Genomic DNA, 25904 nt, shown 5'->3' with positions numbered 1-25904 from the left:
TTCTCGTCCATGCCTTTATTCCTTTATTAGGTGTGTTAAAATACAATCAATAAAAATGAGTAAGCATAGCTTGCTCCATAAAGAATAACGCATCTCAAGCTATTTGGTTATTATTATAAGGTACGAACAGCTCGCATTTCACAAGGACAGAAGTTGGGGTAGTGCGATAATGTGCATAATGTTTCTCCTCAGTGTTCTGGCGAGGTCCATACTGTTTGTTTCCAGTGTCACATGAAGTTCCTTCTTTGCACATATGATTGTCCCCATTGTTCAAGCAGAATACATCTCTCTTAGAATAATGTTTTACACTTACATACCAGCTCTAGGCCACTCAACATCCATCACACCTCGGTATTCCCTGGCATGAATACATAAGAATGACTGCATCTGGGAAGGCAGCATTGAGTACACACGTATTCTTGGGATGTTCATGGCATGACATGTTTATGCATATGCCATCATAATAGCATGCAATATGTCCAGCGAACAAAAGGGCCTGGTATTCATTAGGAAACCCCATTCCATAATGTCACTTTCTTGATAAACACCAAAGTTCAAGTACAGTTGATTCTGTGCAAAAACTGAATGAAGGGCACAAAACATGACATTTATTCAACATTTCATGAAAATGCAGGACTGCCTCAATTATACATGATAATTATGCTGTGTACACAATAGATGACATGAAATATGTGTTAACGGTGACTTGTTGCTATACGTGCACATCACAATGACAAGAGTAAAGAAAAGCGATGGCATTCGTAGTGCACTCACAACTAGCGACAAGTGGACGCAATTTGTGCTAAACACCTTTATCAAGATTAACACTCCGCATGTGGAATTTAGCTAATGAAATGAAGTAAACATATTGAACTTTTGAAAGCACAGGAATAGGAAGTAGACATGGAAAGCCCCTACTGGGGATATGCAAAACATATTATGCAGATATGTAGGCATGAAACAGGACATACACATAAAAGACATTAATAAAACAGATGTAATAGGCACAGCAAAACCACGAACCTAATCATAGACTAGTGAGGGTAACAACAGCTCTATCTGAAGAGAAGAAGAGCGAAATTAGCCACTAAAATAGAGGCCAACCCAGATGTAGTTGGAATAAAAACACACGAGCTTATAATTGCCCTCAACAACAAGTGCAAAGCTGTAAAATCATAGGGCAACAATAGCTTCAGCCTCAAGACAACAAGAGGAAAATCAGCCACAGGCCAACCTAGAAGAAGTCAAAATAAAAACACACGAGCTTAGAATTGCATTTGGCAAGAAATGCAAAGCAAATAGAGGAAAAACGAGAAAACAGACACAGAGGCAATGAACAAAACCATTACTACACTGACATCTGAAGCAGAAATTTAAGGCGGTAAACCACCAAGGCAGAAAGTAAGCGAAATTTCCCGAGTGTTGAGAAACATAATGAAAAACAGGGACACTTGACACAGAATATTAAAAATAGGCTTAGCTAAGTTAACAAAGCTTCTCATCAATAACTCTAGTCACACAAAATTACAACGTAAATGAGATCGAGACACCACCCAAGCTACTTAAAGGGAAGTGCTTATAAAGGACCAAAACGTACACACTGAAACAAACAGGGCAAACGTGTTAGAAATTTCAATGACATTATGACGGCAAGTGAAAACATCTGCTCTGAACTGTACGGATCAAAGATAAGTAATTACTGTTGAAATGAAATCACAATAGGACAAAACACTGCAGTTCCTCATGTACGGTACTTGGGGATTCAAACGCAACATCAATTTTTCGGGGATAACTGGTATGCACACCTGCTCGAAATAACCACGTCATGTCGTGATATAGTCTCCAAGAATAATTTTGGCTCTGATATACACGTTCTAGTCGAAATTACGCCAATATGACCCGAACTTAACACAGTGTCAACAAAAGTATGTGCGTTACTGCGACCATAATTCCTGCATTCCAATCCGTGAGTACTGTACCTACAAACTACGTTAAGAGGCCATACCACATATGCATCATAGAAAAACGGAAGGAAAACACGAAAGAAATGAGGCATACACACTATTTTACATTGGTTGTAGCAGCCTGCTTTCCAATGCTACGACTACCAGTTTTTGCATCTTTAGCTTCATCAGCTGCCAAACGCATATTCTCTTTCTGCAGCAAACGCATATTCTCTTTCCGCAGAAGAATGTTAATTCTGGTTTTAAAAAATGCTCTCAGCAACCTCTCCTGAATGTTGTGGCAAGGTGGAAAACAATTGACAGCTTGCACACTGTCATTAGTGATGGCCGCAAGTTGACCAATCGTAACTTTATTGCACAGAGAATTGTTGCTATTCACTCTAAACATATTCTCAGCTGTTTCGAGCAAATGATGTACTGCTGGCCCTGGTGATACGAGCTTGCTGTCATCAGTGTAGGATTTTAACTTTGTGAGCACACTAGCTTCGTTCGACACTGTGGCAGTTTTGCACTGCTCACAAATTCCTGTGTGCTTTGCAACACTCTACCACAAATTCAGCAAGGTAAATAAAAGACTCATGCTCCATCATGCTTATGTCGACAAGCGCTGGGATATTCAACAGCTTCTGTATCATTGCTGTTAGCAGCTCTTGCGTGGCAATTTTTGATGCCAACTAGGGAAGGAGCATCGTCGATAGCATTGCTTCCACTTCTACTGGGCCGAAAGAACTGTGCCAAAGTAGCAGCTCGAATAGCACTACGAAATTGAAGAGCTTTTGGTACTGCATTCTTCGCCCTCAGAGTGGAGAACAAATTCTCAAGAGCATCTTGGGCAAATCGGCTGAGCAAAACAAAAAAGAAGCCCTTCTCATCAAGATAATAATGCTGCAGTTCCAATGCAACTTTACACACCAAAATTATGCCCGTCTGCATAGGCTTCCACACGTGTTTCGATGGAGAGCCTATCTTCAGATCTGTAAAAAGAGTTACCATATCCATTAAAAAAATCAGTGAGTCCTCATATTTCTGATCATTTAACTTGCTGATGCCAAGCTTCGTTGTACGTGATGTCAGTACTTTGAACCACCTATAAATGGTTTCTATGAACCATGCTGTTGTCAACGCTTCTTGGGGCAAATCTCCCCTTTGGACCAGGAACGTAGTGCAGCTGCAGCATCGTGATTTAGCAATGAAAATGCAGGCCCTACTTTCATTTTCTCATAGTGTCCTGGGTTCAAGAAGGATGGTTTCAAGTGCCGTGCTATGTTTAATTGCAGTTTAGAGTCTATTTCTACCAGCTTCTTAATCGGCACAAGGTTAACCTCATTCGAAGGCAGCTTGTGCTTTTCGACCACATTTTCGGGAAGGGAAATGAATTGACCACGTGTGAAATGGTTCCTCAAGTTCTTTAGCAAATGTGCGGTGTCTGCCATAAAATAAAGCTTGCGATTTTGGTCAACAGGATGACAACAAGAAACTCTTGACACAGAATGCTTTCCCACAACTATGCCAAATTCTCTCCAGAGCCCCATATTCCCACCACCCATGTCGCTAACGACTGCAGCCATACGAACCCCGATTGTTTCACATTCCTGAATAATTTCAATCAACTGTTCTTGAGCTGCAGCACTGCTGAACGAGTTTCCAGTAAGATGATAAGCAACTGTCTGCTTCCATCTTTGTGTAACCCCACCCAGCATGAAAACAAGTCCATGCGTTGCCACTGCAGCATGTGGCAGAAAACAGTCAGCCAAAGGTAAAGTTGGCCTTCCAATAACAGTGCCAGTCGTTTGGTCAAACGCAAGCCCTGAGCTCAACTGAATTTCATCGAGCATCAGAACTGCATGCCTTTCATGCTCCCTCATGGTGGTTATCTGAAATATGCAACATGCATTAGGCAACAAAGGCATTAATAAGGACATTTAAAATATAACGCTTTTCAAGAATAAACAGGCAGCGTACAGTGCAAGCTGTATTTCGATGTTTGCATGCAAGAAGATTATCACCTATTCAAATTTATGTGGAATTGTGCCTAGTTAGAGGACCTGAAGTCATAAGTGAAGGAAAGGTGAGAATATGTTGTGGAAACTTTATGAATGGCCGCTAAAACGTGCACGACAAAGAGCGCAGTGACAGGCACTAACACTGGCACTAGCAACACATGAAAGCCTAATAAATATTAGGGTTTACGTGCGAAAACCATGATACGATCATGAGACATGCCATAGTGGAAGGCTCTGGAAAAGGTTTCACCTTTTGCTCAAGCTGTACTGCTGAAAGAGATGCTCACGAGAATAAATGTAACAAATATATTCAGCTACACCATCCTTTCACCTTCAAAGCAAGGGACTTCAGAACCTCATGTAGAATTCCTGGTGAGAACTTGTAGTTTTCAACGCGACGTTGTAAAGTTCTTTCACTCGGAAGGGGTACAGCAAGCTCCCTGACCGCATTGTAGCCTCTGGATCCACATGCCAAACGGAGCTTGAGGCCTTTCTGTATAGTCTCTGTAGACCATTGCTTCCCTCGCATACTGGAAGTCCAGATGCCTTGCAGTTGATCTGGTGACAGGTACTTCTTGATGTTTCGCATGAGTTCATGGTTTCTACGGTTTGCTTTGCTTTTCTGTTGTTGCAGTGTAGCAACTTTCCGCTTCATGTTGTTCAAGCACTCTTCCAATGTAGCTATTCTTTTGTGAAGGGCAGCTACTACTGCTTGATCAGCATCCCAACTACTTGAACTGGAGTCTGCAAAGCACAGATTGAGCAGGAAGTGACAAGAGTTTGAAAATTTCACTATTTAACCCAGACTAGCATGTGAGCGAGAACCATAAGGATTTAAAGAAACAAAAAAAATCAGTGCCACTCCATATTATTTAGCAGAAAAGTGTAAGCGTAACTTTTTGAGAACACAACAGTGGTTTTAACAAACAGCATAAGCTGACACTGTTGCTCAATGAAGAGGGACAAATGGAGCTGCACAGAACCCGCAATGCATGCAGCTGAACTATTTTTTTGGTGGGGGCATGTCCTTGATCCGAAATAGGGGCAGGAAAGTTAAGTGTGGTCACGTCTCACTTAGTACTCTGCGTGTGAAGGCAGAAAGACATTTTGGGAGCAGCAAGTGTCCGGTGTACCACCTCCTAGCTATGCCAATAGTTAGTAATGAGTAAAGACATGAATATATGGCACGTACTCTCGGTTATGACGTAGGGTTATCAATGGCGGTGGCTATTTCAAACAAAGTGGGGAGAGTGCCATGGTTCCACTGTTGTAACTTTTTTTGACAGAGTTCCTACAAGACGGCAGCTGATTGCGTGTCACAAATGATAGTGTGATGATGTTGCACAGTGTGTAGCAGTGCGCTATGCATTACTGTACACAAAACACAGCTTACATGTTCCTCCAGTAAACTTACGTTGTGTGCGACTACTCTCGCTTTACAAGAATGAGCATACCAGCAAGAGAAACAAAACAGGGCACCAGTACTTGGAACGCATCCGCACTATTAAATGCACCAATATATCAATCTGTTATGAGCGTGCACGTAAGTTCCTGTAGGCGGCGATGTGTCACACTCAAGTGTATATTGATTGATTTGTGGGGTTTAACGTCCCAAAACCACCATATGATTATGAGAGACGCCGTAGTGGAGGGCTCCGGAAATTTCGACCACCTGGGGTTCTTTAACGTGCGCCCAAATCTGAACACACGGGCCTACAACATTTCCGCCTCCATCGGAAATGCAGCCGCCGCAGCCGGGAATCGAACCCGCGACCTGCGGGTCAGCAGCCGAGTACCTTAGCCACTAGACCACGGCGGCAGGGCACTCAAGTGTATATTGCATAGTGTGTGAGAACAGTAGCACTGAACACTTACCGGTGACATCAGCTGTGCCCTCAGCAGACAGAAATCCTCCACAGGCAGCACAAAAGTTCTGCTGAGCTGTAAATGACGGATAATCTTATTAGTAGTACTGAAGACCGGTACAGTCACCAAAGCTTTAAATTAGCACAGTTGCAGCACAGGCAATGAGGGATGGCCAGTGACTAAAATTAAAAAATGTATATGATACTGAACAGAAATTTCACTCACACTCAACAGGCACCGTCAAAGCTTGAAATGGCTGGCAGCTCGATTCATGGGTGGTTTCCACACCTGCGCACATATGATAGTTGGAACCAACAAAACCATCTGGCAGACACATGCCTATACAAATCATGAAAAGTAGCACTCACCTGCTGAACAAGCTGTTGAACAAGCTGGCAGTGCGTCACATTCGGAACTTGAATGTGCATCAGCAACATGAGATCAGCAATAAATTATGTGAAATTTCAAAGCAACATGTCACTGCCATTACCTTCTGGAAAATCCGATGGTGCTGAATCAGTGGCAGTGTGACCTACAAAAAGATAAAGACAAATTGAAGAAGACCATCATCTCTGTTACATCGCATTTTGGCAAACAAGCATCAACACTACTTGAAGCATTTACAATACGCACAGGTGCATTACAAATTTTCAGTAATAAGAATGCGTGCCAAAACCCAAGCGACTATGCTTTCAATGCTTGCAATGTGCTGAACACCATACTGCGGAGCAAAATGTAGTGTATCTGCAGCACACCCCTACAGACATGATTGTAAAATATATAAATCAATGGATACAAGTTACAAGCCGTTACAATGCTTCGACTACATGCAGCATGTGTGTTAGCTACGTTACCTTGCGAAGAACCTAACCCTGCTTGAGTGGCATCACTGTTGGCTCCATAGCCTGCAAATTATAAAACATCAATGAAGGCATAAAGCACGTTTGTAATTACGGTAAGTAATAAATGCAGTAAGAACTCACCATCAACAGCAGCTGGTGTTAGAAGCACATTCGTATCTGATGGGCAGTGTGTCTCTTTGGCTTCTGCATAATCCAAACATGTATTAATGATAACGAAGAGGGAAAAGGCGTGAGATGTGATTAACCGTCAACTCACCATCAACAAAAGCAGCTGCTGTTAGTAGTAGATTAAGGCCACAAGATGAGCGGGCTGAATCATTGCATTTTGGAGAATGAAAAAAAAAAAATGCATTAATTATACCAAAAAAAGCCATTAGCTATACACAAACAGTGCACAACACCTATATGCAAGACGACATGTTTCTGGTTAGTGAAAGGCTGAGAAGTAATTATGGGTGATGCAGAAAACAATGAAGACGGACTAAACATTCTCCAGTTTTTTAACGCGATTGGCTTACCTGACGTTTGCAAATGCTCTTGACTGAAGATCGTAGGCGCCGCGTCTCTCTTCAACTTTTTAGTACCAAACTTGCGCAGCAGTATCGGCTCGAATTGGTCCGCAGTGAAGTGGTCCTAGGTAAGGAAATATTCGCAGCTACTGTTACACACTGAAACAGCACGCTCTAAAAGAAACTAAGATAACCTTTAGTGTCAATCTGTACACGACTACGCACTGTTTGCCACATTCTCTTCCCACCAGACTAGCACACGGTGCGTACAGTATGTAGAAATACGCACCATTTAGCCTTGCGTGTCCTGATGTATCCGTGACGTCACGCCAGCCGAAGCCGCCGTTATCACCCCTGCTTCTTCTCCTTCCCTTCCCCTTAACCCCTCTCGCACAACGCTACATTAACCCGCGCTATCGCAATAAAGCTTTCGTCTTGGCCCAGCCATTGCCCTGGCGTGTTCGTTTCAGTGGCGACGAGGATGGGATAAAAGCGGTGCGGCAACTCCGTCCGTCATGACCGCCGCACCCACGGGAGGATACGCCAGCCCGCCGCAGTTCGACGAGGCGAGCGACAAGTGGCCCGCGTACCAGGTTCGGCTGGAAGCCTTCTTTGAGGGAAATGGCATCACGGAAGACAACAAGAAGCGGGCCCTGCTGGTGACTGCACTGTCCACCCACACCGTCGACGTACTGAGCGGACGTTGTGCTCCGGATAAGGTGAATGAACTTTCGTACCCACAAGTGATAGCCTTGCTTAAGCAGCACTTCTCGCCGCAACCGAACGAGATAGCACAGTCTTATAAGTTCTTCACCCGCAATCAGCTGCCCGGCGAACCGGTCAAGGATTTTGTCGTGGCGATTCGACAGATAGCGGACACCTGCAATTTTGGTGCTTCGTTGGACAGAATGCTACGAGATCGCATCGTGTGTGGTCTGCACAACGTCGGAGTGCGTCGGCAGCTACTCGCGAAACCACAGCTGACGAGGAGCGAAGCGGAAGAAATTGCGATATCTACCGAAATGGCCGAGGCCAACGCGCAAGAGATAGTAAGCCCCACCGCTGAGGCAAGTGTGCATGCGCTGGGAGGCCAGTCCTATCGCCCACGAAGCCGGCCACAGATTGTTGGGTGCTACCGCTGCGGAGCAAAAGGGCACGGACCCGAGGATTGCCGCTTCCGCTCGGCGTCATGCTTCAAGTGTAAACAACGAGGTCATATCGCTCGAGCCTGTTGCCGCCGTGAGAGTGGGTTCGGGGTGGTACCACCAGAACGCCAAGTACACGCCTTGTCGCGGGAGGAAGACACTGGCACGGGCGGTATGTTCGCGCTGGAGGCAGCGGACAGTCACATCGGCCACGTCGGCATTACGCAACCCATCGTGCGCACCTTGGATTGTGGTGGGGTTCCAGTGAACATGCAGGTCGACACAGGCTCGCCGGTTTCGGTCATCACGTGGCCCACATATGAGCGGAACAAAACAGTGTGGCCGAAGCTGCGTGGTTCGCCATTGAAACTCACCTGCTTCCTGGGACGGCTTCCAGTGCGGGGACAACTTCAGCTCAAGGTTTCGTGCGGAAACAAGTCGACGGCTGGATCTTTGCAAGTCCTTGGTTGCTCCGGCCCAAACCTCTGCGGACGCGACCTGATTCAAGCGTTCCACATGCTCGAGGCACCGGTAATGAACGTGAACACGTCAGGTGAGCAACTGCCGTTACTCGGTGCTGACGACGTTAACGTGGACCGGTTGCTAGCAGAATTCGCTGATGTGTTCGCGCCAGGTTTAGGGCTCATAAAAGGGCCACCGGTACACTTCGAGACGCGAGAAAACGTGGTGCCGAAGTTTTGGAAAGCACGCGAAGTTCCGTATGCTTTTCGGCCAAAGGTCGACGCGGAACTGGACCGCCTTTCGGGCGCGGGTATTATTGTACCGGTGCCTCATGCGGAGTGGGCGGCGCCAGTGGTACCGGTAGTGAAACGGAATGGCTGCATCCGCCTTTGCGGCGATTTTAAGCTAACGGTCAACAAAGCCTGTCGCACTGAGCAATATCCGTTGCCACGGGTGGAGGATATCCTGGCTACATTAAATGGCGGTGAAGTTTTTACCACGATAGACTTGCGGGAGGCATACAACCAGCTTCCGTTGGATGAGGAAGCCATGCAACTCACGACCATAAACACGCATAAGGGACTGTTCAGCTTTACTCGCCTGCCTTTTGGAGTGGCGTCCGCGCCGGCCGTGTTCCAACGGCGTATGGAGACCATTTTGCAGGGACTTCCGGGTGTTCAGGTCTACCTAGACGACGTCATCGTGGCCGAGAAACGCAATGACTGCACCACCCTGCACGAAGTATTCAAGCGTTTCCGGGAATACGGCGTGCGCCTGAACGCAGACAAGTGCAAGTTCCGCCAACCAGAGGTGAATTTTTTGGGGCATCGAATCAGCGCTCGAGGTCTTCAACCAAAGACGGAAAACATAGACGCCATCCTTAAGGTTCAGGCACCACGGAATTCCGCAGAATTAAGGTCCTACCTCGGCATGGTAACGTACTACCACAAGTTTCTTCCCAATGCATCGACCGCCATGGCACCCCTATATCAACTACTCCGGAAGGAAGCTAAGTGGAAGTGGGATACCGCTCAACAGCAGTCATTCAGCAGTGTGAAAGACCTTCTGAAATCCGCAGACTTTCTGGCACATTTTGACCCACACAAGCCGCTAGTCCTGGAATGCGATGCCTCCCCGGACGGAATAGGCGCAGTGCTTTCACACGATGTCGGGGGCGGAGTACTTCGGCCCATAGGGTTCCGCTCTCGGTTATTGACTGGAGCTGAGAAAAATTACTCGCAGCTGGAGCGTGAAGCCTTGGCACTTGTGTTTGGTGCGTCGAAATTCCGACAATACTTGCTCGGCAATACTTTCACATTGATGACGGACCATAAGCCGCTTGTTGCACTTTTTCACCCAGACAGGCCAGTGCCCGTGATGGCCGCTGCGCGAATCCAGCGGTGGGCCCTGCTGCTGAGCGCCTACGATTACGTCATCAAACACCAGCCCGGGAAAGACAACATTCCAGCCGATGCCCTCAGCCGACTCCCCACGTCAGCAACTTCCCAGCCAGAGACGCAGGAAGAAACTGTGGACGGTGAGTATGTCCTGCTCACGGAGACCCTCAATGATGGTGTCATCTCTGCGAAGCAACTGGGCACTCTCACGGAGCTTGATGACGATTTAGCAAAGGTGCAAAAATGGGTGCAGGAGGGATGGCCAAGAAATTTGGGGCCTAAGGACCAGCACTTGATGCCATACTTCAACCGGAAAGCTGAGATAACGGGGAGTTATGGGCTTCTATACTGGGGCCATCGAGTGATCGTCCCTAAGAGTGCCCGAGCAGTGATGTTACGTCTGCTGCATGATACTCATCAAGGGATTTGCTCAATGAAGCGGCTAGGGCGCTCCTTGATGTGGTACCCCCGGATCGATAATGACATTGAGCACATGGTTAAGTCCTGCACCAGTTGCATCCAAGCTGCCCCTATGCCCCCAAAGAAACCCCCTGTTGCGTGGCCAGAAACGGATGAGCGTTGGTCGAGGCTGCATATCGATTTTGCGGGGCCGATCGATGGTCACATGCTACTGATTGTGGTGGATTCACATAGTAAGTGGATAGAAGCGATACCCATGAAGAGTTCCACCACACACGCCACCATAGAGGCTCTGCGCACCTTGTTCAGTACATTCGGGTTGCCCCGGACGCTGGTATCCGATAATGGCCCACAGTTTACGAGTTGGGAATTTAACACCTTCACGAAGCTGAATAACATAGTACACCTCCGAACAGCACCGTATCACCCCCAGTCCAATGGGCTCGCGGAGCGGGCGGTTCGTACGGTGAAGTATTCATTGAAGAAGAATGTACAAGGGTCACTGAAAACCCGCCTGGCTAGGATTTTGCACAGGTACCGCAGGACGCCGCAGGCCGGACACGAGCGCAACTCCTAATGGGCTACGATCTTCGCTCCAGGCTGGACAACGCAGTGTCCATTCCGCCCTCACCAGTTGACCGTCCCCCCCTCGATGGGTGGCAGCCCGGGGAGCCAGTCTGGGTGAGGAACTTCGGGCGAGGCGAGCCGTGGACTCCAGCCAGCATTACATCGACAGACGGAGCCCGCCTGGTGAATGCCGATGGTCCGGAGGGGGAAACCATTAGGCGCCACAGTGACCAGGTGAAGCCACGGGAGTTGGAGCATGACCAGGGAGAAGTCGGTGACTCTCGGTGCCTCGAAACTGCCGGCGGGGCCCTAGCAGGAGGAACACCGAGGCGAGCGCCAACAAGGAGCGAGATCGCCGGGAGCCCCTCAACTCCGGTGTTGCGTCGCTTAGGCCGGCAACGCAAACCCCCAGACCGTTACTCACCGTAGGGGGAGCGGAATGATGTATCCGTGACGTCACGCCAGCCGAAGCCGCCGTTATCACCACTGCTTCTTCTCCTTCCCTTCCCCTTAACCCCTCTCGCACAACGCTACATTAACCCGCGCTATCGCAATAAAGCTTTCGTCTTGGCCCAGCCATTGCCCTGGCGTGTTCGTTTCATGTCCTTATTTCAACCACAGAGCTTCTGGATACTGAGCGCGCTGGAGCACATGCTTAAACGAAATGATGCGACATTCAGGTCGCTGCCCACGCCTTTATACATAAAGTCTTTACACCCATACACACATACACGCGGGAGTCATTTAACTATACGTCGGCCAATAAACAAAGTTTAGTTTAGCACTTGAATGTATCTATTACATTTACTTTGTAACATAGTCGACGATTATTTCTGGATCAAACGAGAAATAATAATATCTGGCGTTTAACGTTCCAAAACCACAATTTGATTATGAGGGACGCCCTTTTGGAGGGCTACGGAAATTTCGACCACCTGGTATTCAATAACGTGCATATAATGCTAAGTACACAGGCCCCAACATTTTCGCCTCAATCGAAAATGCAGCCGCCGCGGTCGACATGGATCAAGCCAGAGACGCAACGTTTACACGGCACTAAACGCGGCACGCGTTTCAACTGGCATGCACGTTTACCATCGACGCGGTTACTCTCTTTGTGTGATGCTCGAGCTTGACAGTACCGCAACACTGTAAAAACGAATACAAGTGAAACGATAGAGTTTAGCTCGCCGGTACTCACCTCACAAAGCCGCGACGATACAGGGTCCAAGTCAGTCCTTCTGATACGCTGAAGCCAAACTTCTTGCCGAGCGGCATTGTCTTTTCCTCGCGGAAGCGAAAATATCTTCTTTCCTCTGCTGTACCTGCTTTTGCAACCGCTGGCACAGCAGGTCGGCATCCCGAAACGTGCAGAATTACCGTGCACAGACTCACGCGCGGTCGAACTCCGGCTACACAACAATACCAAGCGCGCACGCCTAGCCACAAACAAACACCGCGAAAGTGGACAAACCAAATGGCGTTTGCGATACCTTCACAAAGGCTAGTGCGTCATGCTGCTGATGGTGATGATTAAAGGCCTCTCCTTTGAATCGGGGTGACGGCATGCGCCATCTAGCCTACCTTAATAGTTCGAGTTTAAATTTTGATTCTCAACTCGGATGTCTTTTTAATTTTGCCCAGCCGCTACTCTTGGCTGGGATGTTATTTTATCGACTTCTCTGCTTTTCCTCCACCAATACTCCAGCCGCTGCTTAGTAATACCTACTGCTGACCAGTTAATGCTTCCATCAACCGCGAAGCCCAGCGCCTCAGGAAGTGTGACCTTCCCCCCATTTCTATCCGGCTGAATCTTTTGGCATTCCATGACTATGTGATGCCACATCCAACACATGTCTCATCCTGTGACGAATATTTGCTCCTGTAAGTTAGAGTTCTCAAGCAGCCAGCCCGCGCCTCAAAGAGCAACGCACTACCTTTATTGTTGTCATAAAAGTTCTCTTTCCGGATCTCTTGTTTGCTTGCCTTGTAGATTCCCAGCGATCCCTTCTTTTCCATCCTCTCTTTCCACATGAGCGTCTCTGTTTCCCTCACTTGCTTTTTAACTGGCCCCCTTTGCTTATTTGCCGCGGTCAAGTTATATTTAGTCGCCAGCTTTCGCGTCCTCTTCCGCCATTGGGTGTCCACACTTTTCAGGTACAGGTATCTGTGCACTCTGGCTGCCCAGTTCTTCTCATCTAAATGTCTAAGTCGCTCATCAAACCGTATTTTACTTTGTGCTTCCCTGGCCTCAAATGAAGCCCAACCCATATCGCCTTGTACAGCCTCGTTTGTAGTCTTACTGTGAGCTCCCAGAGCTAACCTGCCGACTGCCTTTTGGTTAACCTCCAGCCCCGACAGGATATCTGACTTTAAGCATAATACGGCATTAGAGAACGTGAGCGCCGCCACCATTACCTGCAGATTCTTAGCACCGCCGAGTTTATTACACGGACAGCAGTAGCGCTGCCATCGAGAGCGTCACCGCTGAGCGCGTCTGCATGCAAACGGTGGGCTATCGCGTTGAGTATTGCGTGCTTGCGGAGATGTCTTTTGCCACTACATGCCACTTGCTTATATACACGTCACATCGTCGTATTTAACGTTACTTCTTATATTTTTTTCTTTCTCGATCACTCTTTCAGTGCATCGCCTAGAACCACAGCGTCCAGATGCGCTTTAACGGAAACATGAACACAAGCTCATCTTTGCGGCCAGGAGCCATACAGCCCCTCAACTAGCGTCGTTTACTATCTGCAATGCACGCGAGGGGAGAGGAGTCTGCACATTGACACGAATGGCGCTACTTTAGTTTATTTTTCAGCACGGAGGAAGGAAAAGGTAAGGAGAGGCCCTGACGTCACTCGTTGTGAAGCCGCGATGAAGCCGGAAGTCGGCCATATTGAGTAGGCAAATTCTCCTCTCTTGTTTACATATTGACACGTGCGGTTCTTTTGGTTTACGAAGGAAGACGCTATCACTTTCTGTTAAGCGCAACGCAGGCCGCGTTTATCTTGTATGCCACTCTGGAACGCGTTACGACGCGTGTATAAAAAACAGTGACACGTGCGGTTCTTTTCGTTTGCGAAGGAAGACGCTATCACTTTCTGTTAAGCGCAACACAGGCCGCGTTTATCTTGTATGCCACTTTGGAACGCGTTCGCGTGTATAAAAAGCCGGCGCAGTGCGCCACTGGGGTTTTTTTTTTCCGTCGGCCGACGACTGTTCACGCCGCTGTTGCTGTGAGTTGTGTTTGGCCCTGTTTTGCTGGGCACAAGTTCGCCCAATAAACAGTTCGCCTGACACTGCCCTGACTCCTGCGCGCTTCCTCTCAAGTGCTGCGTGTATCACAACCTCGTGACATCTGGTGGAGGTGCTTCTCTGTCCATGTACCGTACGCCCCCGTCCAGCCGTGAGCCAAGCCCAAGCCGCCAAGAGAACGACGCCGACCCGGTCGTTCGAGTGAGCCGAAGACAACAAGGACTACCGCCCGAATACCTGCCGCTCCCCGACAAGGACAAGAAAACAAAGGCTGCTACGAAGCCGGCATCCACGATGACGGAAGCAAGGTCTTCGGCAACCGTGGTCGTCAACCAGCCCAAAGAGCCGCCTACCTTCCGCGGATCGACCTACGAAGACCCGGAAAGCTGGCTTGACATTTACGACCGCGTCGCAGCCCTCAATAAGTGGGACCCGGACGACAAGCTGCGTCATGTGTATTTTTACCTGGAAGACGCCGCAAGGACTTGGTTCGAGAACCGCGAGTCAACGCTTCGAACCTGGGACGACTTCCGCGTTGCTTTCCTGCGCACCTTTGCAAGCGTCGTGCGAAGGAAAGAGCCGCATCACTGCTTGAAACTCGGGTGCAGCTCCCCAACGAAAACGTAACGATCTTCACGGAGGAGATGACGCGACTTTTCCGCCACGCCGACGCCGACATGTCTGAGGACAAGAAGGTTCGCCTGCTTATGCGAGGAGTGAAGCAGGAGCTCTTCGCCGGACTGATCAGAACCCCGCCAAAGACGGTACAAGAGTTCCTCTCCGAGGCTACCACCATCGAGAAGACTCTTGAAATGCGGACCAGCCAATACGATCGGCGCATGTCGCCAGACGTCGCAGAAGTCCGAGGACTCTGCCCCGACGACCTGCGCGAGACCATACGCGCTATTGTTCGTGAAGAACTGCGCCGCATGTTGCCATCGTCTCAGCCCCAAGTCGCCTCTCTCGAAGACTTAGTCCGCGAGGAACTACAGCGCTCACTGAGCGTTCCTGAACGGCCACAGCCCCAACCGGAGGCGATGACCTACGCCGCTACTGCACGACGACCTGTCGCCGCTCCTCGCCAACACCAGGACCCAACGTCTCCGCAGTTTCGTCGCCAGCCACCGCCGCCACCCCCGACGCCTTCCCGCTCGCCAGTAATCCAGCGCTCGCCGAGGAAAACTGACGTTTGGCGCACCCCGAACCACCGCCCACTATGCTACCACTGCGGCGAAGCCGGACACACCTACCGCTACTGCCAGTACCGTGAGATGGGACTGCGTGGCTTCGACGTGAACGCGCCGCGTCCGCGCCCAGGTGAGCGACCTCGCGACATCGCCGACTACATCGCCGGATCGCAGTGGCAACAACGACGACCCTCCCGTTCACCTTCGCCTGGCCGCTACGTCTCCCCGGATCGCCGCCAGTACACCGGCCCTAACCGGGGCCGATCCCCAAGCCCCTACCCGGGAAACTAAAGGCAGCAACCGATGGAGGTGCGGTTGCTGCACGACGCAATGCCGAAGATCCTCCTCCGCCGCCACCGCCGCTGCCGATGACGACGACCACGACGCACGAACTTTCCCGACGTAGTCGCAGTACGCCGCCTGAGCAGAGTCTTTACGACAAAGCCTCGCCGCCGACGCGACATAGCAGCACCGGACCAAGCCGACGCAGCCGTGATCCGACGCCCCGACCTAACCGGAACGCCAGACGACGAACCACCGACCTCGACGTGATCATCGACGGCCACAGCGTCACCGCCCTAGTCGATACCGGCGCCGACTACTCTATCATCAGTGGTCTCTTCGCCGCTAAGCTCAAGAAGGTAAAGATTGCATGGGAAGGACCGGACATCCGAACAGCAGGGGGCCACCTTATAAAACCGACTGGAATCTGCACGGCAAGAGTCACGATTCACAGCCAGACGTATTCTGTGAATTTTGTGGTCCTGCAGCAATGCTCGCGAGACGTCATTTTAGGCATGGATTTCCTGGACCAGCAAGGCGCAGTAATCGACCTAAGATCCAGGTCAATCACGCTGTCCACGGATAATGCAACGGCGTCAGACTGCAACGTCGCTCACAATGCCTTGAATGTGACAGAAGAGCAGGTAACCATCCCGCCACTGTCGAGCGTCATCATTTCCGTCGGCACCAAAGCGTCTACCAACTTACAAGGTGTCATCGAAGGCGACCAGCACCTGCTCCTAAACCGTCAGATGTGCGTCGCAAGAGGCATAGCCCAGCTTCATAACGGCGAAGCCAAGGTAATGGTGACGAACTTCAGCAACGAATATAGGCACTTAAATAGGGGCACGACGGTAGCACATCTAAGCGAATTTGTGGAAGCGAGCAATGCCTTCGCCCTCACTGATTCTCAGGGAGCCGCAACGTCGACAGCAGTGTCCGCGCCCGCCTTCGACGTCAATCAAAGCCTTTCCAGGCAGCAACAAAAGGAGCTCAAAGCCTTACTCCACCAATACAAGGACTGCTTCTCGTCGTCGTCGAGGCTTCGTCAGACCCCTCTCGCGAAACATCGCGTTATAACCGACGAATATGCCCGTCCGCTCCGTGAGAGCCCCTACCGAGTTTCTGCACGGGAACGCGAGGCCATCAAGCAACAAGTCGACGAAATGCTGCGTGACGACATCATTCAGCCGTCTACGAGTCCGTGGGCATCACCCGTGGTGTTGGTGAAGAAGAAGGACGGAACCCTACGTTTTTGCGTCGATTATCGTCGCCTGAACAACATCACGAAGAAAGACGTGTATCCCCTCCCACGGATAGACGATGCTCTGGGCAGACTCTACAACGCCAAGTATTTTTCGTCGATGGATCTCAAAACCGGCTACTGGCAAATCGAAGTAGACGAGAGAGACCGAGAGAAGACTGCCTTCATAACACCAGACGGCCTATTCGAGTTTAAGGTCATGCCCTTTGGTCTTTGCTCGGCGCCTGCGACGTTCCAACGGGTTATGGACACAGTACTCGCAGGCTTGAAGTGGCAGACTTGCCTCGTCTACTTGGACGACGTAGTCGTATTTTCTTCCAACTTCGACGAGCACCTCCGGCGCCTTGAAGCTGTTCTTCGGGTAATCAAAGCCTCGGGACTTACCCTGAAGCCAGAAAAGTGCCGCTTCGCCTACGAGGAACTATTGTTCCTTGGCCACGTTATCAGCAAGTCGGGAGTGCTCCCTGATCCACAGAAAACAGCTGCGATCGCCGACTTTCCTGCACCCACCGACAAGAAAGCAGTACGCCGATTTCTTGGCCTCTGCGCTTATTACAGGCGCTTCGTGAAGAACTTTTCGCGGATCGTCGAGCCACTGACGTACCTCACGAAGGCCGACGTCGACTTCAAATGGGAAACGCCGCAAGTCGAGGCATTTCAAGAATTAAAGCGACGCCTGCAAACGCCGCCAATACTGGCGCACTTCGACGAAGAAGCTGACACCGAAATTCACACGGACGCAAGCAGCACAGGGCTCGGCGCCGTGATCGTGCAGAGGACCGACGGACTTGAAAGGGTCATCAGTTACGCTAGCCGGTCACTTTCGAAGGCAGAAGCCAATTATTCCACGACAGAAAAGGAATGCCTTGCCATCATCTGGGCTACATCAAAGTTCCGCCCCTACCTGTACGGCAGGCCTTTCAAAGTCGTGAGTGACCACCACGCCTTGTGTTGGCTAGCTAACTTGAAGGATCCATCAGGGCGCCTCGCACGGTGGAGTCTCAGACTACAAGAATTTGACATCACCGTCGTCTACAAGAGCGGACGAAAGCACTCCGACGCCGACTGCTTGTCTCGCGCCCCTGTCGATCCGCCGCCCCAGGATGACCAGGACGACGACTCTTTCCTGGGACCCATAAGTACCGACGACTACGCGGAACGCCAACGAGCTGACCCGGAGCTCAAGATCCTCATGGACTACCTGCAAGGCAAGACCGCCGACGTGCCGAAAGTATTCCGCCGAGGACTGGCTTCGTTTTTTCTGCGAAACAACGTCCTCCTGAAGAAAAACTTCTCGCCGCTCCGCGCCGACCACATCCTCGTGGTACCTTCAGCGTTACGTCCAGAGGTTCTGGAAGCGTTACACGACGACCCGACAGCCGGACATCTTGGTGTTTCCCGCACACTGTCACGAATACAAGAGAAGTACTATTAGCCTCGCCTCGCTGCCGACGTCGCCCACTACGTAAAAACATGCAGAGACTGTCAGCGACGCAAGACGCCGACAACTAGGCCAGCCGGACTTCTGCAACCCGTCGAACCACCTCAACGGCCATTCCAACAAATCGGCATGGACTTACCGGGGCCGTTCCCGACGTCAACTTCTGGCAACAAATGGATTGTCGTAGCGACTGACTACCTCACCCGCTATGCCGAAACAAGGGCCTTGCCCAAGGGCACTGCCGCCGAGGTCGCCATGTTCTTCATTGAGAACATCGTCCTCCGCCACGGAGCCCCCGAGGTCCTCATCACCGACAGAGGTACGGCCTTTACGGCTGACCTAACGCAAGCGATCTTGAGGTACAGTCAGACAAGCCACCGCCGAACCACCGCGTACCACCCACAGACGAATGGCCTCACCGAGCGTCTAAATAAGACCATCGCCGACATGCTGGCCATGTACGTGGACGTCGAGCACAAGACGTGGGACGCCATACTCCCGTATGTAACCTTCGCGTACAACACGGCCGTGCAGGAAACGACGCAGTTTGCTCCATACAAGCTCGTCTACGGACGGAGCCCAACAACGACGCTTGACGCCATGCTACCGGTCGGCACCGACGAAGAAGACCTCGACGTCGCCAGCTACCTGGATCGCGCTGAAGAAGCTCGACAGCTAGCCCGCCTGCGTATCAAGAGCCAGCAGGCGGTCGACAGGCGCCACTACAACCTTCGACGACACCACACCGAATACCAACCAGGTGACCTTGTCTGGGTCTGGACGCCGATACGACGACGGGGATTGTCTGAGAAGCTCCTGCGACGCTACTTTGGACCCTACAAGGTAGTCCGACGTCGTGGTGAACTGGACTATGAGGTCGTGCCCGATGGCTTAACGTCATCCCAACGACGCCGTGCACGACCTGAAGTCGTACACGTGGTGCGACTTAAACCTTATTACGCGCGCTGATTAGCTGTGACGTATTGTTAATGTAATTTATTGCATGTACTCTCTCTCTTATGTTCTGTCTTTAGCATCGGGACGATGCTTTTTCAGAGGGGGGTAGTGACACGTGCGGTTCTTTTGGTTTACGAAGGAAGACGCTATCACTTTCTGTTAAGCGCAACGCAGGCCGCGTTTATCTTGTATGCCACTCTGGAACGCGTTACGACGCGTGTATAAAAAACAGTGACACGTGCGGTTCTTTTCGTTTGCGAAGGAAAACGCTATCACTTTCTCTTAAGCGCAACGCAGGCCGCGTTTATCTTGTATGCCACTTTGGAACGCGTTACGACGCGTGTATAAAACGCCGGCGCAGTGCGCCACTGGGGTTTTTTTTTTTTTTTCCGTCGGCCGACGACTGTTCACGCCGCTGTTGCTGTGAGTTGTGTTTGGCCCTGTTTTGCTGGGCACAAGTTCGCCCAATAAACAGTTCGCCTGACACCGCCCTGACTCCTGCGTGCTTCCTCTCAAGTGCTGCGTGTATCACAACCTCGTGACAATATAAATGCGAAGCAGAAGGCGCGACTCCCTCTCCGGCTCGGAAAGCACGTGGGCTGCGCAGCGCGTGTGTCGTGACGATCCCAAACTAATAGAACTGGGCTCATCACTCAGAGCCAGCGGGACACCTTCAGCGAAATCGCTTCGTCCGAGTAATAACAAAGAGTAACAGCTCGCTGACAACGAAGCAACTACGAGAGAACGCGCGCTAGATGCACTGACAACGGCGAGTGCTTCACGTCATTAATTCAGCAACTGTACAGACAACACGATCGGTCGTGCGCCTTCTACGGTTGCATTCCGCGACGCGACTGACGCAGCGTCCTGCCACTGTGTCCGTGTTCCGCTGTTCCGCGTGAAACTCACCTGCGTCAGCATTCTGCGGCCGTGGTGACTTTGAACACGGTGCTAGTGACAGTTGAACGTGGTTGCTGTTACGTTGAGATTACATGCAATGCTGGTGGAGAGTGTACCAAGCGGAACAGAAAAGGTGTTTTAATACGCACATGCAAGTTGTTACTGTACACACACAACACGAAACTACGTATGTGCACATGGTCCTCACGGCGTCTTGCTGGGCTCAACAGCGTCGTCCGTTGTCACAAGCAGGAGCACTGCTCAACCGTCACTTACCTGCAAGGCGTTCGTCGTCATTCAGCTTCGTCATGGTGCCCAACGCCATTTCGCTGAACACTGACTGCTTCATCCGCGTCATCCGCCGCACGACACATGGATATGCACTTGTTCTACGCACTGTTGAAACCCCGTCATGGACAGAGATTTGTAAACGTTGCTAAGAGTAATGTAACAGCCAGACGAACACTGCGTAACCAATAACGCGGCGCAGAGCACAGATATTGTCCGCCACGGCTCAGCACGAGACCTGGGGAGGCACACATTCCGCCGCCAGCCGCGGCCGCTCACTGCTAGACCAGCTTCACTGCGCAACACGTAACCATAGCAACGCCGCCATTGTGCCTAGTAAATATGGCCGCCATGATGTCATTTCCGCCACATTTTTTACGCCCTGCGCCGGCTGGGCACGCCCTCTCCTTACCTTTTTCCTTCCTCCGTGTTTTTCAGGAACTTTAGTTCAACCGCGTAAACTGCGCCATCTGGTGAAAAAAACAAAGCTGAAATCAAGGCAGTTCTTGCCTTTTATAAGAAGAAGCGCAACATGCACAGTAAAAAAAATGCGCGCGCAATTCAATCAGGAGAAAGCGTGTCGGGCAGTGCCCGACAGCGGACCGCTGCGGCCGCGTTGTGTTGTCGGGCGGGGCCCAACAATGGACCGCAAAGGGTTAAGATAACGCATTGCCGGCGCTGGCACAAATAATTTTCAATCCAATTTAGGACAGCGGAATCTATATTTAGTAATTTAAGTTTGTTGCAAAGGAGTGAATGTGTTACCGTGTCGAATGCCTTGCGGAAATCTAAGAAGATGCAGTCAGTTTGCCCCCCTGAATCAATGGTGGATACCAGATCATGATAAAATTCAACTAGTTGTGTGGTGCACGACAACTACTTTCGGAACCCGTGTTGAACATTAGTTAATGTATTGTTTTCAGTGAGGTGTTTCATTATTCCAGAGTAGAGAATGTGTTCCATTACATTGCACACTATTGATGTTAAAGAGATTGGTCTGTAATTCCCAGCATCCTTTTTCGATCCCCCCTTTTGGATTGGAACAACATGGTCAGTTTTCCAATCAACTGGTAGGAGGCCTGATTTCAAAGATTGTTTATAAATTAAGAGCAAGTAAAGAGAGATTGGTTCGGCGCACCATCTCAGAATACGCGGTGTTACGACCGGCCCTAGGGAACCAAGCAAGAGGAGTTGCGTGGAGAACCGGTTCTTGACCGACTGTGTCGTCGACCCCCACCTCCCCATTCAGGCTCCCCCCTCTCGCCGGGAGAATTCCGGAATCTGCTGTGCGTACGTGACCATGTTTGGGCATTTTTTAGGGCGCCGTGACCATATATGGACATCGTGTTAGGTTGTGCCACTCCATGTGTTTTGAGGTGTGTTTCCCCCTCCCTCGTGGCCGAGGTGCCGGGGCCACCGTATTGGCTGACGATGCGGACAATGCGCCCAGTGTCGACAACGCGGTGCTATAAAATGCCGAAGACGTTTTGTATCGCTCTCTCTTCTCTCTTTGGACCAGTTGATCACTTCTCCACATGTAAATAAATCTCTGTCGTTCGTTCGGGCGCTTCTTCTCACTGAATTGTCGGACGATGGATCCTGCTACGGGGCCAGCTACCGAAAACGAGACCGGCAGGACCCGGAGTCCCAACAACTGGATGGCAGTAGCGGGATGCTGATAACCCCGAAAGCGACCACTGGACGGAGTGAGCCCGAAGTCCAACAATGGGACGACAGGAGAAGGATGACACGAGCTCATCGACTTCCAGAGGGAATCGAACGGCACTTCTGAGAGGCACGACGCCGGAGACGTGACTGCGAACTGGGTGAGTGCAGCTTTCTCTGTTAAATTTTACCAGGCATTTACTCTATGTGTTAATTAAAAGCTGGTAGAGAGGGGCTGTCTTGGTCATTGGGTTAACAGGTAACTTGCGTCAGGCAGAAATTGTGTGATAGCTTGGTTAAGCTCTTTCTGTCAGTGGCGTCAAAGTTATCAGTGACAGGGCATGATTCCGTGTAAGAGCTTTTTGAAGCTTTATTTGTAGACTAAGTTAACGGAAAACTTGAGGCAAGGCAGGAATCTAGAGCTGTCGTTGCTGTCAAGGTTAATTAGTTGCAGGACAGGAATCTTTGTGGAACAGAGACAGCGGTAGTGGAGGCAGCCATGAATCTGAAATCCCTGTGAAAGTCCATGTTGTTGCTATTTGCAAGGGAGTTGAATCTGGAGGTGTCGGACTCTCAAAGAAAGCCAGAGCTGATAGAGGCGATTCTCCCATTGGGGGCGGAGGATGACGAGCTGTCAGAATGTGTCGAGGAGATTCAGGAGAGGCAAGCGGCAGAGGCCGAAAGAAAGGCGGCCGAGGCCGAGGCCGAAGGAAAGGCGGCGGAGGCCGAAAGGAAAGCGGCAGAAGCCGAGGCAGATAAGATGCGAAAGCACGAGTTTGAAATGAAGCGCCTCGAGCTAGAGATTAGCCATAATAGTAGAGCAGGAGGCAGCGAGGCATCCGGTACCGCAGAGCGGGTCAGATTCAAAATGACGGACCTAATGAGATCGTACAAGCTAGGGGAGGACATTGGGCTGTTCCTCGTCAACTTTGAGAGAACTTGTGAAAGGCAAGGTTTCAGCCAGAATACATGGCCTCAACGCTTGTTGTCCCTACTTCCGGGGGAGGCCTCAGAAGTAATCGCGCGCCTCACGAAAGAGGAGGCTGACGAGTACAGTGAGGTAAAGTCGATCCTTCTCAAGAAATACAGGTTGTCAGCTGAAGGTTTCAGACAAAAATTTCGCAACGCCGTAAAAGAGAACAATGATTCATACCCGGAGTTTGCTTACAAGTTAATGGCCAACATGGGGGAGTGGCTCAAAGAGGCAAAGGCGTATAAGAATCATGACAAGGTGCTCGAGTGTATCGGTCTGGAACAATTATATCAAAGGTTACCAGAAAAGGTGAGGTTCTGGGTGCAGGATAGACCGGACGTGAACACCGTAACGAAAGCCGCAGAGCTCGCTGAAGAATTCGTTACGCGCCGCGCCCTCGGGGCAAACAGCGAGCCTAAAAGGGAAAAATTCCTACTGCCGAATAAGGCGCCGTTTAGAAAACAACTGACAAGTCTCGCACAAAAGGGTGAGGAAAACAAGGCATCTAACCATTGGGCGTCGGCAGAAGCAAGCAAAAGAAAATTTGAGGCGAAAAAACCGGTGGCTTGTTTCAATTGCCACGAAACAGGGCACTTCGCGAAACATTGCCCGAAAGAAAAGGTGGCCTTTTTATCTATAAATGAAGCCAACGAGAACATGAAGTTGTTAGAGCCCTATATGTACGACCTTACCGTGAACGGCAAGCAGTGTCGGGTTCTTAGAGACTCCGCAGCCACTATGGACGTAGTTCATCCGTCCTTTGTTCAGTCCGGACAGTATTCAGGAGACTGTGCCTGGATTAGACAAGCCGTAGAAGAAAACAGTCAGTGCCTTCCTGCAGCTAAAGTTGTCCTTAAAGGCGCATTTGGTACGTTGGAAACGGAAGCCGCGGTATCGCCATATCTACCCCCGCAGTATCCTTACTTATTTTCAAACAAGTCAGATCAAATGCTGAAGGAGAAAGATCTAACGTTGGGAGAAGGCATAGTGCAGGCACTGACTAGATCGAAGGCACGTGCGCTGGCTGCGAGAGCAACATTCACTGAGGCAAACAAGCCTCAAATCGACAACGGGCCTGGTTGCGAGTTGGACACCACGGTAACAAATCGACTTGTGCGAGAACAGGCTGCAGAAGCCGTAGTAGCGGAGGCAACCATTCCTAAAGGCGACGATGAACCTCCTCCCGAATTGGAAGGGGTCAATTACGCCTCGTCGACCGAGCAAATAGAAAATGCCGTTGCTCCCCAGCCGATTCCTGGTAGTACAGAAGATAGCACAGAGGGTGACACATTCCAGGTACTAGGAACTACAAAAGAGTTGTGTGTCATACCAACTTCGGATAATTTCAGTCGGCTGCTGCAGGTGAGCCCCGCTTCATTAATAACCGAACAAAAGGGGGACCCCACGCTTAAGCAATTCCAAGACAGTTCGAAAGAGGGAATCGCCAAACGAAATGTGAGATTCCAAGAGAGGAGCGGCATACTCTATTGAAAATATTTAGATAGGCGAGGAGTAGAGTTTGACCAGGTAGTCGTACCTCAGGCGTATCGTCAGGATTTGCTTAGTTTGGTGCATGGAGAATCATGGTCAGGCCACTTAGGCGTAAAGAAGACGAAAAATCGTCTTTTACAGGAATACTACTGGCCTGGATGCTTTAAAGATGTAGAGAGGTTTGTAAAATCTTGCGATGTGTGTCAGCGAGTGGGTTAGCCGGGAAATAAGGCGAAATTTCCAATGAAGCTGGTACCCGTAATCACGGAGCCCTTTCGTCGGTTGGTAATTGACACAGTAGGTCCTTTGCCCAAGACAACTTCAGGCTACCGTCACATCCTGACCTTAATCTGCCCAGCTACTAAATTTCCAGAGGCGGTCCCTCTAAAAGAGCTAAGTTCCGTGGAAGTAGTGAACGCACTTCTGTCCGTGTTTGCCCGGGTAGGCTTTCCTGCCGAGATACAATCAGACCAGGGCACCATTTTCACGAGTGCCTTAACGACAACCTTTCTAGAGTGGTGTGGCGTAAAATTATTGCATAGTTCAGTCTACCATCCGCAGTCGAACTCGATAGAAAAGCTTCACTCCGTGATGAAACGAGTGTTAAGAGCCTTATGTTTTGAACGAAAAACTGACTGGGAAATGTGCTTACCTGCAACGATGTTTGCACTAAGAACTGCACCACATGAGACAACAGGGTTTACGCCAGCGGAACTTGTTTACGGCCGCAGACTGCGGTCTCCTCTTCGTATGCTGAGAGAGTCGTGGGAAGGTCAGGGTGATGATGCTGTAGTAGTGGAATATGTCCTCGCCTTACTGGATCGTCTAACAAAAGCCCAAGAACTGACCGAGAGTGCGATGACCAAAGCACAGCAGAAGGCTACGCTTTACTACGATCGGACAGCTAAAGCGCGACACTTTGCTGTAGGAGACAGGGTCATGTTGTTGACGCCCTCCCAAAAGAATAAGCTTGAAGTGCAATGGGTCGGCCCGGCCGAA

The 25904-nt window shown here is 50.3% G+C and overlaps 1 protein-coding gene across 3 annotated transcripts; it reads right to left on the bottom strand.

The window, feature by feature from the left end:
• LOC119167849 (uncharacterized) lies at positions 1 to 7564 on the bottom strand. 3 transcript variants are annotated; one of them, XM_075882549.1, is made up of 8 exons: positions 7495 to 7564; positions 7215 to 7329; positions 6953 to 7006; positions 6817 to 6879; positions 6688 to 6738; positions 6202 to 6365; positions 6059 to 6121; positions 5558 to 5908 (listed from the first exon to the last, which is right to left on the bottom strand). In XM_075882549.1, exons 1-6 carry the CDS (start codon positions 7495 to 7497, stop codon positions 6298 to 6300), a joined length of 354 nt encoding a protein of 117 aa, XP_075738664.1. In that variant the 5' UTR covers positions 7498 to 7564; the 3' UTR covers positions 5558 to 5908; positions 6059 to 6121; positions 6202 to 6297. The 3 variants fall into 3 exon arrangements, with proteins under 3 accessions (XP_075738662.1, XP_075738664.1, XP_075738663.1); XM_075882548.1 differs by lacking the exon at positions 5558 to 5908 and having other exon boundaries at positions 6011 to 6121; positions 6202 to 6738; XM_075882547.1 differs by lacking the exons at positions 6202 to 6365; positions 6688 to 6738; positions 6817 to 6879; ... (1 more) ...; positions 7215 to 7329; positions 7495 to 7564 and adding an exon at positions 1 to 4711 and having other exon boundaries at positions 5843 to 5908; positions 6059 to 6193.
• Between the last annotated feature and the right edge of the window lie 18340 nt (positions 7565 to 25904).

This window comes from Rhipicephalus microplus, unplaced genomic scaffold (genome assembly GCF_043290135.1).
Source record: "Rhipicephalus microplus isolate Deutch F79 unplaced genomic scaffold, USDA_Rmic scaffold_12, whole genome shotgun sequence".
NCBI lineage: Eukaryota > Metazoa > Arthropoda > Arachnida > Ixodida > Ixodidae > Rhipicephalus > Rhipicephalus microplus.
Note: the sequence above shows the minus strand (reverse complement) of the source record. Positions and strands in the feature narration are given on the sequence as shown.

Coding starts and splice junctions, on each gene's coding strand:
- LOC119167849 (XM_075882547.1), bottom strand. CDS start 6,185: ATGATTTGTATAGGCATGTGTCTGCCAGATGGTTTTGTTGGTTCCAAC. Junction 5,909..6,058: donor TTTGACGGTGCCTGTTGAGT/GTGAGTGAAATT, acceptor CGTCATTTACAG/CTCAGCAGAACTTTTGTGCT. Junction 4,712..5,842: donor GGGCACAGCTGATGTCACCG/GTAAGTGTTCAG, acceptor TGTGCTTTGCAG/ACTCCAGTTCAAGTAGTTGG.